The sequence below is a fragment of the Parasteatoda tepidariorum genome, chromosome 8, assembly GCF_043381705.1.
Source record: "Parasteatoda tepidariorum isolate YZ-2023 chromosome 8, CAS_Ptep_4.0, whole genome shotgun sequence".
In the NCBI taxonomy this organism is placed as follows: Eukaryota; Metazoa; Arthropoda; class Arachnida; order Araneae; family Theridiidae; genus Parasteatoda; species Parasteatoda tepidariorum.
In genome coordinates this window covers 42,465,484-42,479,867 of record NC_092211.1, presented here as the reverse complement: position 1 = coordinate 42,479,867, position 14,384 = coordinate 42,465,484, and the positions used below count along the sequence as shown (strand labels likewise).

The following is a 14,384-nucleotide window of genomic DNA, read 5'->3' as shown; positions in this document are numbered from 1 at the left end:
ATCTCAACAGTAGGCCCACACTACGTGATCATTATTTACCCCAGAAACAGAGTGATCGTGAATTACCCCGGGTCACCCTACCACATTATTTTTGACCACTGTGTTAATCTTCGACCTATAGTTGTAGAAATAACCAAGATTAGCACAGTGGTCAGAAATAATGTGGTAAAAGTAAACTACTGCAAGTGTATTTTCTTGTAGTATGTAATGTAATGCAGCATTTTTTTTATAAGAAAAAGAAGCATAGTGAGAACTGTGATGTAAGAAAATACAAGTTTGTGACAACCTGTCAACTGCTTTTAATTTTAGTTCAGTAAAGGAGAGAGGTTTAAGCGCAATTAATTTTTGAATCTGATTAGTACAAATCTTATGAGAGTCCATTAGTAGCTCCAATAATAATATCATCAAGGCAGAGCATTTTAGATTTTATCTCGTCATTACGGGTTACAGCTAATTTAGCAATTCGCTCATTATAATATATCCATAAAATTTCAATAAAGAAAAAATTTGGTCTGTAACTTTATTAAAAATAGTTAATAATTTAATAGCATTATTTAAATTTAATACTCACTATCAAGAAAGGCATAAAAAGTTGGAATTTTGAAAGAAAATCAAGTAAAAAAATGGTTCAGTATAACAAATTAGCTCACGTCAACAAGCCAATTTATTGTGTTAAACTATTTATGTTTTTATGTTCAACTTTTTTTTTATCTTATTTTAAATATGGATAATAAATTGAATCCACGGTAAATTGAATCCGTTAGCAAAATTTGTTTTTTAAAAGCAATGACTACATTTGTAATATAGTAACTGTCTATAAAAATATAGTTTCTCCAACTACTGGATTAACATTAACATGTGAAGTTTAAGATTAAAAACAATAGTTTAAATGAGAAGATTCAGAATTTTAAACCATTTTAGCAACAGCTATTACGGAACACGGAACATATCAACGAAAATAAATACATAAAATAACAAAACAAATAAATAGATTCAAAATATTTGTGAGTGCCTCTTATTTAGAGAGCTCTTTTGATGCAATCAATGATTTAATCTTAGAGTTGAAAGTTAAATTAGATTTAAAAAAAAGTTATTTTAGAAAAAACAACAACAACAAAAAAACAAGCACTCAAGCAAATTATTCTCTTCTCGTTTTTATTTTTATTTTTAAAGCTAACAAATTTTTAGCTATAAATTTAAATGCAAACTTAAACATGACCCTGAGTAAAAATAAAATGGCTTGCGAAAAATTATGTACCGTTGATATTTTGAAGTCAATAGATATTTTGAAGTCAAACCCCAAAGAACAACAAACTTCCATTAATGACTATTTTTCTGTTGAACAGAGCGTGGTCCTCCCAAAGAAGTTAAAATAAAATTTTTAAAATAGCTTAATATTTAAACAAATTTTCATTATTCATTGAATCTATTACTAGTTTTATTGACTGAAAATAAATTACATCTTGCTTTTTCTAATACTGTTAAATTACATTTGTTTCAAAAAATATTTTGATCAAAGAAAATGTCATTAAATATGTTATAATCTAAATTTTTTTTGTTATATGTTAGATGTTTTTTCAGAGTTTACTAAAAGTTAAAAATACAATTTTAATTATAAAGCAAAGGCCAAATATACATAATTTAAGAACTACATTTGATTATTAAGTAGAAAACCATGAACCCCATTTTAATTGATGTCCTGTACGAAGAATGCATACCTCGTAACACTCGTAGTTGTCAACTATTACTAACTAGTGTTGGTAAGTTTTTGACAATCCTAGCATAGGAAAAAACAAAATCGTAAAACATTGTACTTACAATATTGGAACAAATAGTTTTATTCACATTTATAATAGCACATTGCAGAATAATAATTTTAACTGTTAATAATAATTTAAATTTAATATAACCAGTAAAAAAACAAAAAAAAAAACTTCACATAATCTCGTGCCATTAATCTTAGGTTTTTGATTATTTCATCTGGTTTTAAAGTTAAAAACCTTGGTGGTAACCTTTCCTAATTTTAACAGTTTAAGTGGTAAAAAAAATATTGCATAATTTCATTTTGACTATCACTACATTGATAATCTAAATAGAGTCATAATCAAATAATTATCCAATGGGACATTAAACTTTCTATCACTCCCTGGCTACTATAAGTATTCTACATTTTCGTTTTTTTAAAATTTAATTTATTTAAAAAAAAGTTATGTATGCCTTCCCGAGCAGGATAAGGTTGAAGATCTTGTCATAAGAAAACTAAGAAACCATAAAAAAAATAGTCTCCAAAAGTTTTTTACCCACCTTTATCAAGATGCTAACAGAGTAATTAAGAACTTTTTTACGCTTACTACCCTTATAAATAATTTACCATTACTGTTTCTTTGAATTTTTAAAATTTGATTTGATAAATTCGTAAGTAAACTATGCTAATAACTTTATAATGATCCTACATGCAGATTTTTGTTTAAAATATGTTCTATAATTAGCCAATATAAGTAAAATGTAGAACCAAATAATTAACACTAATTGAATTTTCAAAAATATAATATGGTGTTTTATGCATTTAATAAACCAAAGAAGTTCAATATCATAACACTTTAATAGGAAAGAAAATATCAAGAAAAAAATTATCCTTCTATTTATAACTATTCTAATTAAATTATTAAATAAATACAGATATAATTTTTTAAATTAAATTTTGAATTTTAGTCAAGTGAAATACATATTACTATAATTAAATCAGAAATCAATATCACTACAATTTAATCAGAATTTGAAAATCCAATCAGAAAGATTGTCATCTGTTTCTCTGCCTGATTCATTTAAGGCAATCAAAAGGAAAACAAAAAATGTTCTGATTCAATTTCTACATCAGACAAAATCATACAGGATCAATTGGAAATTTTCAAATCATTTAAAGCTACAAATTTTAAAAAGGGTAAAGTAGTAATGCCATTGAAAAATAACCTTAAAACCCTACAACTTTTTTAAGCAGCTTTTATTTTCTCTGACTTTAAATAATTTTCATCATATCTTGAAACTAAAAAAAAAAAATTCTGATTTCACGAAGTATATTAGGACAATGACTTATTTGATTAATATATTTATCAGCTCACAATAAAAACAAAAGCACACGGAATAAACAAGTTGAGATACTATCCCAACGTAAAAAACAGTTTTAAAATTTGTAAAACATTACATCTGGAGACTATTTATGATTTTGTTATAAGGTCTGATTTTGTGAAAAATCTACACAATTTTTTGAGTAAATAATGTTTCGTTTATACGAAATATCACAAGCGCAGACATTTTGTGTAAATTTATTCATAAATTTTGGAATCTAATATTACTGTAGAACTGGGATGTTTCTTTGTCAGGGTCCTGTAAAAGAAGATTTTGTGTCTGAGAGGAAAAAGCCATTTTTGTACCAGAATTGTAGCTTCATAATTTGAATTGGAAATATCGATTGTTACTCAAAAATAACCTGCAACTTGTGCTAAATATATCTAAGATTAGATTTTCAAGAATCTGATTGTTAACCTTCGGCAAACTAAATTGTAAAATAGATCAAGCTAACGCCAAAAACTTATGTACACACTTAAACAATTTATTTTCTGAGTTCTCAGAGCGATAATATGCCTTTTCATAGTTAGAAAAAGTTAAAATTCAGGCTAACAGAGTCTTAATGCTGAAAAAATAAACTAACAAGTATGTACAAACATACTTACCACATACGCTATTTAATAGCTACGTCGGCTTATTTACGTTTCCTTCTCTTCTATTTACTTCAGTATTCTGCATTTTAGTAACTATTTTTCGTACATTTCCGCAAGGGTCATGTTTGTTGTGGTGCTCACCAAGTTCCTTTTTAGACCTTTGTTTTCCTCCATGACCAGCATTCACAAATTTTTCTTGATCATAATTGTAGTGTTCAAATTGATCAAAGTGTTCTTCAGACATTTTCAAGCGAAATTATTTTTCAAACGTAGAATATTTCCGTTCCTTCAGTAGTCAGAACTAAACTTCTTTTAAGATTAAAATCGAAAAATATCTAGAAAGCAGAAAGAAGCTTGACTGTGATGCCAACTAAATTGTAACTAATGTTTAAATTAACAAAAGCGACATCTATAATGCAATTTACTCCTTTAACTTGGTTGTAACCGTTGACGATCCAATTTAAAATTGCCTATGCAAGCTATAAGCAAGTGTCTCAATACATAAAACATTAAAAAGAGCCACTACGTAAAACAATCAACATTAGCCGTGCCGAAATATTAAATAAATATAAAATGTATTAAAGTGAAAATTGAGGCATGTTGCACTGGCGCATGCTATTTATTATCAAGTTGTGCATAAAAAAGATTTTTTAAATTGTTCCTTCGAATATATTGATGTTATAATTAATTTTGATTTAACTCTTGTTTGTAAGTTCTCATTAGCTTCATTTTAAATATGTAGATACTATTTCGCCAAAAAATCATGTGAATACTATTTTAATTTTGAAATCTTAGTTTACTTTTGTTTATAAGTACCGAATAGTAATTGAATTTTTCTTTGCAAATCTTTATTTTATTGATTTGGCCATCGCAACAAAGCTGATGTATGATATATTTGATATAAATGCTTGTATAATTTGATTCAACGACTGATTGCCTGTAAATTTATTATATGGTAAAAATAATTTATTTTTTGTTTATTGCATGTACACGGAAAGGGAAATCACCTGGAATTTGATTATAGCATTGATAAGGGTGTGAGATAACTAAAAGTTTTGGTTTGTCCTTAGGGTCACCTGTCTATCTGTTTTACACTTGCATGTTATACTACTATTGATTTTTATTTATTTCAATAATTTTTTTTTGTTGTAATTCCTCCCCCCCCCAAAAAAAAAAAAATTATTTTTAAAGCTTAATCCAGAGCTCATTCTAGGCAGAAAAAAGGGCAAGGTGCAAAAGTTTAAAAAAAAGGGCATTATTGTTCTAAGAAGGCAATAATTTCTTTCTATGGGCTTAACACTTTCTATTAAAAAACATTGTCATTTTTTTTACTTTACTAAAAGTACCAAAGCAATCATATTAATAAATTAACATATATATATATATATATATATATATATATCGAGTTAATGAGCTTGGTAATTTATTTAAAATCCATGCATATATTAATAAAATAATAAATGTATGTTTTTAAGTGTCTGTAGTTATGATTTAGTAATTAATTAAAATGATTAATAATAATTATGATTTAATGATAGTGAAGTAAACTGCAAACCTTTCAAAGACAAGTTCAACAAGGGGGTGTGATGGCTATTTTTCCTTTCCCATATAAATCTATGTATTGACAGCAATGACAAACTAAATAAAAAGAGTTGAAAATAAAGAAGGGTTAAGGAAAGAAAGGGCAAAAAGGGTACTAATTTACTTCAGGGGCAACAGGATGAATTCTTTTGACTAAAAGGGCAGCAGGGTGCTGCGCCCTGTTTACCCTACCTAGAATGAGCTCTGCTTAATCTCTCTTAGATTTTTAATTTATCTTAAACAGATTTCGCTGATTTTAGCATTTGTAAAGGAAATAGCGAATTGTAGTTTCGTTTTTTATTTATTCAATCAATTTAATTACTCATATTTAGCTGTAAGAACTTCAAAAAGAGGATAAAATATTATTCTTAAAACATAAATATTCATTTATAAACAATATTTGAGGATCGAAATAGTTTTTAAACAGTTACAATGGATGATGTTTAAAGATAGCACCATCTGTTAATCAAATAGTTTTTTTTAAAATTCTCTTAGGTGCCATCATTATCAGTCCATTCTCCTCTCCTTTGTTAATTCTTCGATTTGCGATGTGCAATCTTAGAGTGTGTTTAATTCACAATCAATTGATTGTGAATTTAACACTTTCAAAGTCAATTGATTGATGATAGCTCTTGTGAAATATAGTTCAGGAATCTTTAGATTATTCAAAAATAAATTTGTGCTGGTTTAATCATGCTAAGGATTATAAATAGTTTCTTTTAGTAAAATTATTATAAATAAGAAAACGTGATTTATTGCTATTTTTGAAGATTATTATTTAGCATTAAAAATCAGCCTTGTATATGATTGATATTTGAATATTCTCTATTGATTGGGAAAACCAGAATTACCCGGTACCTACTTGAAAGGATTTGGATTATCCATCCACTTGTTCCAAATTATTGGATAATTTCACTGTTTATAATTACGTATTGCTTATAATTCTTTTGGAAATATAAATTAATATTTAATAGTAAAGAAAATTATCTTTTATACATTATATTCATGAGTATAATGTATATTATTTAAAAAAATATTTGCAAAATAAAAAATTTTAATGTTTTTAAGTAGTCTATTAATCTCAATGTAATCGCTTAAAATTTTCAGAGATGTAACTTGAGAATATCATTTGACTAAATATCAACTGGTAATTAGGAATGGCTATTGTAGAATTCAAAACAGTTTGTATTTTGACTATAGTCAGTTAATTTTACTATTAATCAATTGTTAGATAATTGTACTTCTCATCTTACAAGTGCAGCAGCCAGAGACATACTACACAAAAGAAACCACACGAGCTAAAATGGTTCTGAAAGGTAATTCCGGATAGATACACCTGTAGTGTATCTACCACTACAAAAATATAATTCTAATCCACTAGTATATAAGCCATGTTAACTCGATTCTATGGTGGGGTACCTTTTCATAGATGAAGGTTGACATTGTCGCCTTGGGTAAATACCAGAATCAGGGTCCCTGTGGCAGAATCACCGAGACATTATCGCAGAACATTATTAGGTTCTTGCAGAAAGATTTTTTCTTTGAGAAGTAAAAAACTTTAATTTTCTTTTTTGCAGAAATATTTGTAAGGATTTTTTTTTCTCAGCAGAGCTGTATTCAAAAAATGTCTTTCACAGGTATTGGAGAGGAAAGAAATGCTCGTAATTTTTTGATTCTTATTCGAGAATTTAAAAAATTCTTATAATGACTGGCTTTAGATCAAATTTTAATATATAATATTAAAAAAAAATCCCCACACATCCTTATGCAGATGTTAGTTACAGACGTGGGTAGGATACATTTATAAATGGGTATTTACCTTTGTGCCTTGGGTAAATACCAGAATCAGGGTCCCTGTGGCAGAATCGCGGCAACACTGCGACATTATCGCAGAACGTTATTAGGTTCTTGCAGAAATATTTGTAAGGATTTTTTTTTCTCAGCAGAGCTGTGTTCAAAAAAATGTCTTTCACAGGCATTGGAGAGGGGAAAGAAATGCTCGCGATTTTTCGATTCTTATTTGAGATTTTAAAGAAATTTTATAATGACTGGCTTCAGATCAAATTTTAATATATAATATTAAAAAAAAAATCTAAAATTGCTAAAGTTTAAAAAATAGTTTGCTCTAGAAATCATGATTTTCCTTTCATTTCTTTACACCATACTTTACATTTTAATAAAATTTGACTGTGAGTGGGGATTTAGTTTCAAATTCAGATTTATAGCAAAATAATTAATTAATTCATGTTGTACATTTTTTCGTCTTTTTTTTAATTGAATTGAAATAAAATCGATCCATTTTATTATATTACGCACTTGAAAATTTTAAATCACGCAATCGAGTCTTTACTTTATTGCTTGCAACTTGGCCCAATTTCATTCCAAATATGTGTAGTGTTTCGATAATTTTTTCGGCAATTATTGCTATGAATTTTTATGTGTTTTTTTTTTAAAATCCCGCTGTCTTTCATTGCTCGGTTATTATTAATTTTTTAAAAACACTGATAATGTTTCAGCATGCAAAGTTCGAATCGAGAATTCAAGAAATCTCTCTTTGATATGATTGGTTTGCACCGATATCCTCATTAATCCATTTGGTGTATCAATCATTCTTTTCATTGTTATATTTTTATTTTTATTTTATTTAAACGACTTAAAACTCCTCATGCACCACAAAGTATAGCATGAGGCTTACAGTTGTAAGTAGAAAACAAAGGAAGAAAAATTTACAAATTTACATTAAAAACAAAATTCCGCAAGGCCGCAAGACTTTCAACACTTTTGACCAGTTCTGACAAGACAGGTGGCCAACAAATAGAAAGACGTCTCAAATCAGTCTTTAAATTCATTCGGGCACTCGCATACAGACTACAATGAAGAAGAATATGTTCAGCATCTTCATCAGCATCACTGCAAGCACAAATTCCACTGGTCTGCAGATGGAAACGAAATAAATATTGCTTAAAATTTCTATAGTTTGTTAAAATTTGGGTCAATTTAAAATCAGTTGCAAAGAATTTACATTGCAAACGGTGAAAAATGGATGGAAAGAACCTTTTCGTCTAAAGCGACCGAGGCGAAGCAAGAAATTCAGCATTCCAGTCCGCAATGATTTTATCTCTAGCGATGCGCTTCCAGTGAGAAGCTGGAATAGACACCCTTAAGTCTATTTCACCACACGTAGCTTCCCTAGCCAATTGGTCTGCTCTTTCATTGCCCAAAATACCGCTATGGCCACGAACGTAAGAAAAATGAATAGTTACGTTTTCAAGAGCGTTCAAAATCGAGTGAATTTCCACCACAAGCTTCTCAGTAGAAGTCGTTATTATTGCTAATTGTTATTGCTAAGAATTTTCCCTTAAAAAAATCCCGATGTTACACAATTGTATTACACGCAAAGCTTATTGGTTATTTGATTATTTACTTTTAATGTGAGGATTTCATCGTTTCTTCAACTTTTCCGCATCGTTTCTTGACTTCTTATCGTTATACCTTAAAATAAGAATAAAACACCTCAACTCAAAAAAGGCTCCCCCCCCTGATGTTTCACACAAATACAGATTGCCAATCAGTATACCATAAAACCACTCTCTTCTCTTCAACACAATTTAAAAGTTCTTAATTTAAGAATAAATTCATAAAATTTATTTCTAAAAAATTGTTATCCTGATGTTTAGGGTTGAGGATTATAATCCTCCTTGTAATCATTGTTCATTTACATTCTGACACTATATAGTTTGCTTACTCCACCAGACATTCACCTGGACCTGTGGTGGTTACCAAGTATGACTATTTCAAGTAGGAGTGAGGGGTCAGTGTTTTGGAGAGGTTTCAAGGAATCTCTTTCTTCAGTTAGTCCTAGAGAGAAGCTACCCTTCCAAAAATGCACCATTCTTGTTTCCATAGCACTAGACAGCCTCAGACTTTGTGGCCAAAGGAGTTCTTAGCTTAGACAAACTATAGTGTTAGACTGTAAATAAGCAATAAGTGGGGGGAAAAGGTAGATAATCAATCTTAGTCACTGAATTGAAGATTTCTAGCAAAAGTGCATTAAAAAAGTAATGTAAAAAGTTTTGCATTGTGTTATATAATAAAGTAGACATTGATATTAAAACATATAAGTTCAAGTTTGCACATTTTTCAAGGAAATAGTTTTTTTTCAATGCAATGGGATATACTGTATTAATTGGAGAAAATCTAAATTAGTACAGAGAATAAGATTAAAATTGATGAAATTTGTTAAAACTAAGTCTCAGGTTTTGTTTATTTGGGTTTGTATATTTAATATAAGTGATAAAAATAATATAGTATAAATTTTATATCTAAATTTTGAAAGAAATTTATTCATAAAACTATTTTATTTAAACTAAATTTGTCTCTTTTTTAAAAAAAAGAAGAAAAAAGACTGTAATTAGTTTAAATTCTTTGATATTTTGTTTAGTTTTTTTTCTGTATTGATTCAATTTCATAACAAAATATAAAAAAATATTTCTAGAAATTGATATTTGATGTGAAATTTCAAAATTTTATTTTAGTCAAAATAAAATATTGAATTATCTAATTTAATTTTCTTATTAATAAGTTGTTTTTCAAACTTTGCAATGCAAGAAAGTTCTGACAATTGAGGTAGTACGTAGTACACCTGTATCTACCACTACAAAAATACAATTCCAATTCACTAGCATAAGCATATAATTTGATTCTATGTTGGGGGTACCTTTACATAGATGTCGATAACAACTCTCCCTACATTTGTGACCTTCTGATGTGATGTGACCATGCCTACCTTGGCAGAAACGCCCACTTCGATTTGAATATGCATACTTTGATGGATGGTCCACATTGAACATTTGACTTGTGACTGCGACATTCACCTCCTCAAGCTGTTGCTACTGGGTCTCGATCACACACTACGTAGGCCTGCATACACTCGACTGCCAATGGCAACACAAAGAGCAATCATGACCATGAAGTCAGTGGCGTACGCAGAATTTTTTCAAGGGGGGGGGGGCATAATTTTCAGAAATTACTAAAAGAAATTCGAGTATGTAATAAAGCACTATTACTTCCCTAATTTAGACAGCTAGACAATTATGACTTTTTATTTTGACAGCATTGTTTAGTTAAATTTTGTTTTTATTTTTTAAGTTTAGGAATATAATTTTTTTTTTAATAAGAGGTAAAATATTTTATTTTCATTAAAAAGTAGGAATAAATCAAGCCAGAAAAAACTACTCATACTGTAACAGCTACCTAAATAATAACCATATAAATGTGAATATTCCATAGAAAACCAATGAATTTAACTAAAAAATGACTTACCAACAAATAGGGAATTAAACCAGTATACAAACACGCTAAAAATTTATTGATTTATACTGTAATATCCAAACGACGGGGTTTTTTTGCAAGTTCGTTTAAAATGTCTTCGACAGCTGGGGTAAATTTTCTATGAATGCTTAAGAGCGCCAATCCATTCATTCTATTATTTCCCGTTGAGTTGCGTAAATAAGTCTTCAAACGGCGCAAAGTCGAAAAGGATCTTTCGTTTGCACTCGTTGAAACAGGTAGAACGACCAATATTTCTAGGAGTTTGAAAATGTTTGGTGTTATATCTTTATTGCACATTCCAAGAGCATCCGCCGCAGTTTTTGGAACACTACCTCCGTCTTCACTAATCCTTTTTAATCTTTTATACCAGAGTTTTAGTTCAGACTTAAGGCTTTCTTTACAGGTATCCAAATCTCCAGCGTAAAATTCCACTAATGCTTCAAAAGCCTTTATGTTTGAAGGTTGGCAAATGAAAGGATCGGCAGGTAGAAGACACTGAAATCCTTTCAAAATATCACGATGCGATACAAATCTTAAGTTTAATTGTGTTATAAAATTTTCTATAAATGGAATAAAAACACTAACTCTGAAATATGTTTCCGGTGTCGATGAGGGAAAATTATCGCGATTTTTCTGTCTTCCTGTTATTCTAGGGATTTGCATGGAAGTGGAAGATCCAATGCTTGTTAGCATAAGAGAAGAAGAGCTGAATATTTCAGAGAATGTTTCAGTGGCATTTTCACGCATTAATTTTAGATCTTTAATGACATCTTCTGCAAGACTCACTGCCTCTATCAAATCTATGCTTGTTTTTTGTAGGTATCTACAGAGATGGATTGTTATGGTGAAAACTTTGTAAATGCACAAAAGAGATATTACGAACTGGCAATTAGATACTGTGCACAGTAAAGAATTAGCCTGGGTAGCTGATTCCTTATCCTTCCATTCTGATATTTTTTGTAGTGTTTCGGCGATAGGCTCGAAAAGTTCCACCACAGCGGTTACTGAGTCGTATCTTTCCATCCAACGGGTTGCACATAGCTGTTTAATTTTCTCCCTCTTAGAGCTGGTTTCCATCTCCTCTATTGCTGAAGATAGGACATACTGTCTTTTTGGCGTATTTAAAAAGTCGTATAATGTTTTAATTGTCCCTAAGCAATTTCTAATGCCAGTTATTTCGCATGCATTTGATACAGCCAAATTGAGGCTATGAGCAGAGCAATGTACATAGAGTGCTGATGGGACAATACTTCTTACGTGGGCTTGTACACCATTAATTTTTCCACTCATTGATGCAGCACCATCGTACCCCTGTCCACGTAACTTTTTTATATCAACTTTCATAGACTGTAATTGGTCTAATATTGTTGTTGCTATTGCTTTTCCGGTTAAGTCATGCACCGGAATGAATTGCAAAAACTGTTCGGTGATGTTAAAATTTTCTTTATCGACATATCGAACGCATAACGATAATTGCTCTATACCTGCAATATCAGTTGTTTCATCTGCAAGAATGGAAAAGCAAGTTGCATCATTAATCTTGCTGACTAGTTTTTGCAGGATTAAAATATTGCAAACCTCAATAACTTCGTTCTGAAATCGAGGGCTGGTATACTGAGCATTTTTTCTGCTTGACTCTAAAATGTTCTTAAGAGTCGAATCGTTCTTACTCCGGAAACGAAGCAATGCCCGAAAATTTCCGTCGTTCTCTTCACCTGGTTGTTCAGCAATTATTCCCGAATCCTTATGTCCTCTTAGAGCGAGACCTTGATTTCCACAAAATAGGATGGTTTCAATGATTGGAGTAATGTTTTTTCTATTTTCTAATTTTCTTCTGCTTGCTGCACTGTCAACTTGTTCATCCACAGGTTTCATCTTTCCAAATAAAATATCGTTTAATGTCCCAGCAGTTTCGATCGATTTTTTGTGATAAAGACATTTCTCGTGTTCAGAAAATCGCTCTACAGCATTTTTCCAGTTGTCAAATTTTACATTGCACAGTTGGCCTAAAGGTTGCTTTCCAGAACCGGCACCACTTGGGGCGAAAAGTACACAAAATTTGCAAAAAGCACCACCCTTAACCTCTGAATATGCAAGCCATTTCCAGCGATAAAGCCATTTGTACTGAAATTTCAATTTTCTTTTTCCTTTTTCAGGAAAAACAAATGCTGGATTGGGTTCCCAAACATTTTTAAGTATATCCAGTTTTTTATCCTCGCATGTATTATCTTCTGAAAAAAGTCCAATGTCATATGGGTGGGAAGTAACACTTTGAGGGCCGCTTTCACATTCATCAGATTCTGTTACGCTAGAAACGTTTTCTTCAACGGAAGTATCACATTTCTGTTCAACAGAAAAACTTACATTGGTACTAGATGCTGTCACCTCACTAATTTCAGGTCGTGATTTTTTCTCAAAGTAATTAAAAATTGTTAAATTCTTGCGTTTAGACATCCTAAAGATCCAAGAACAGCAAAAATATATACATATATATTGGCACAGAAATATCCACTAAGCTACGATCTCAAAGTTTCGAGCTGGAATGAATAACTTCAACGAGCACAGAGTCTCCAAAACAAAACAGATTTAGAAACAAGCTCCGAAGGACAAGCGGCAGAGATAACTCTTAGTCTGACTAAAATCGAAAATAAATGTAACCCCCTTTCATATAATTTTTTTTAACCGCATCTACAAAATTCTCGAATTGTCTCAAAGACGACAGAACGTCTAGGATTCCAGACCTCGCGAATGCCAGCCAGTCTCGAAAACTATCGCGACTGGCAGGTCAGAAAGGAACCAGTGATCGGGGCTCGCCCGTAACAGTATCACGTGAATTTGGTTTCAAAAATACAACCCTATTATAGTAAATGTTTTATCAGTATTCTGAGAAATACCGTGAGAAAAAAAAAGTAGGCATAAGGCAAATAAAAATATATAGTCTTAAAAAATAATAACCCGCATAATTTCTACTAAAATTTTTATTTTTGTCTGTATTATTTTGTAAATTCACTTTGTCTGAGCTCAAGGGGGGGGGTTTAAACCCCTAAACCCCCTCCCTTGCGTGTGCCCCTGCGTGAAGTTAATACAGCTCTCACAATCCGAAAAAGTATGGTGATCTTAATACAGCTCTCCCGGCTTCTGACAAAACAGCAATGAATCTATTAGTGTTATCCCATTCGTCGAATTCTATCGCGGATGAAATTCTGGTGGGTAGTACTGTAGTGTATCTAGCACTATAAAAATATAATTCCAATTCACTAGCATATAAGACATGTTAACTCGATTCTCTGTTGGGGTACCTTTTCATAGATGAAGGTTGACATATGACAACTCTCCCCACGCATTTATATCTGTCAACCGTAACATACATATTGTTCTAATCAAGAAAACTTAATCAAAATCATCATCAACCTTTTTGAATGATCCCATAAAATTGGTTAAATCAATCAGTGATCATGGGACATTTCAGTTGAAATTTGGATTGGTTAAAAGACATTTCAAATTTTTTTTTATTGTTTAAACTTAAAATGGACCTTCCACAAAATATTTATTATTACAAAAGCGAACAATTCAGAAAATATTTTATTGCTAAAACGAACCCTTCACAATACTTTACCTTTGGAAAATAGAGTTAATAACATTTTCATTTCATAATTTGAAAACTAAAACTCCTTGTAAGAAATGTTTTTTTTTAAGAAAAAAACAAATCTTTTTACAAAATTATAAATAGTTGTTTTACGATTTCACAGAAAT

At 30.5% G+C, this 14,384-nt stretch overlaps 2 protein-coding genes and 1 long non-coding RNA gene across 6 annotated transcripts in view; 1 reads left to right on the top strand and 2 right to left on the bottom strand.

Moving 5' to 3' along the window:
- The window catches only part of LOC107447372 (uncharacterized), a 6,717-nt gene extending 2,620 nt beyond the window's left edge, over positions 1 to 4,097 (bottom strand). Inside the window, exon 1 of the long non-coding RNA XR_001584517.2 lies at positions 3,732 to 4,097. This is a non-coding gene — a long non-coding RNA (uncharacterized lncRNA). The remainder of the gene's footprint in view (positions 1 to 3,731) is intronic.
- Positions 1 to 14,384, top strand: part of LOC107447369 (terminal uridylyltransferase 4) — a 94,965-nt gene that overhangs the window by 23,963 nt on the left and 56,618 nt on the right. For 3 of the 4 annotated variants that reach the window (XM_016062261.3, XM_043040574.2, XM_016062257.3), the window contains exon 1: positions 4,222 to 4,427. The exons of the other annotated variant lie outside the window; for it this stretch is intronic. The gene's annotated coding sequence lies outside the window, so the exon portion shown is untranslated. Of the gene's footprint in view, positions 1 to 4,221; positions 4,428 to 14,384 lie in introns of those variants that run through there. 4 annotated transcript variants of the gene reach the window in all.
- On the bottom strand, positions 8,027 to 13,975 carry LOC139426131 (zinc finger MYM-type protein 1-like). Its single transcript, XM_071183882.1, has 3 exons — positions 13,931 to 13,975; positions 10,680 to 12,974; positions 8,027 to 8,233 (listed from the first exon to the last, which is right to left on the bottom strand). Exons 1-3 carry the CDS (start codon positions 13,973 to 13,975, stop codon positions 8,027 to 8,029), a joined length of 2,547 nt encoding a protein of 848 aa, XP_071039983.1.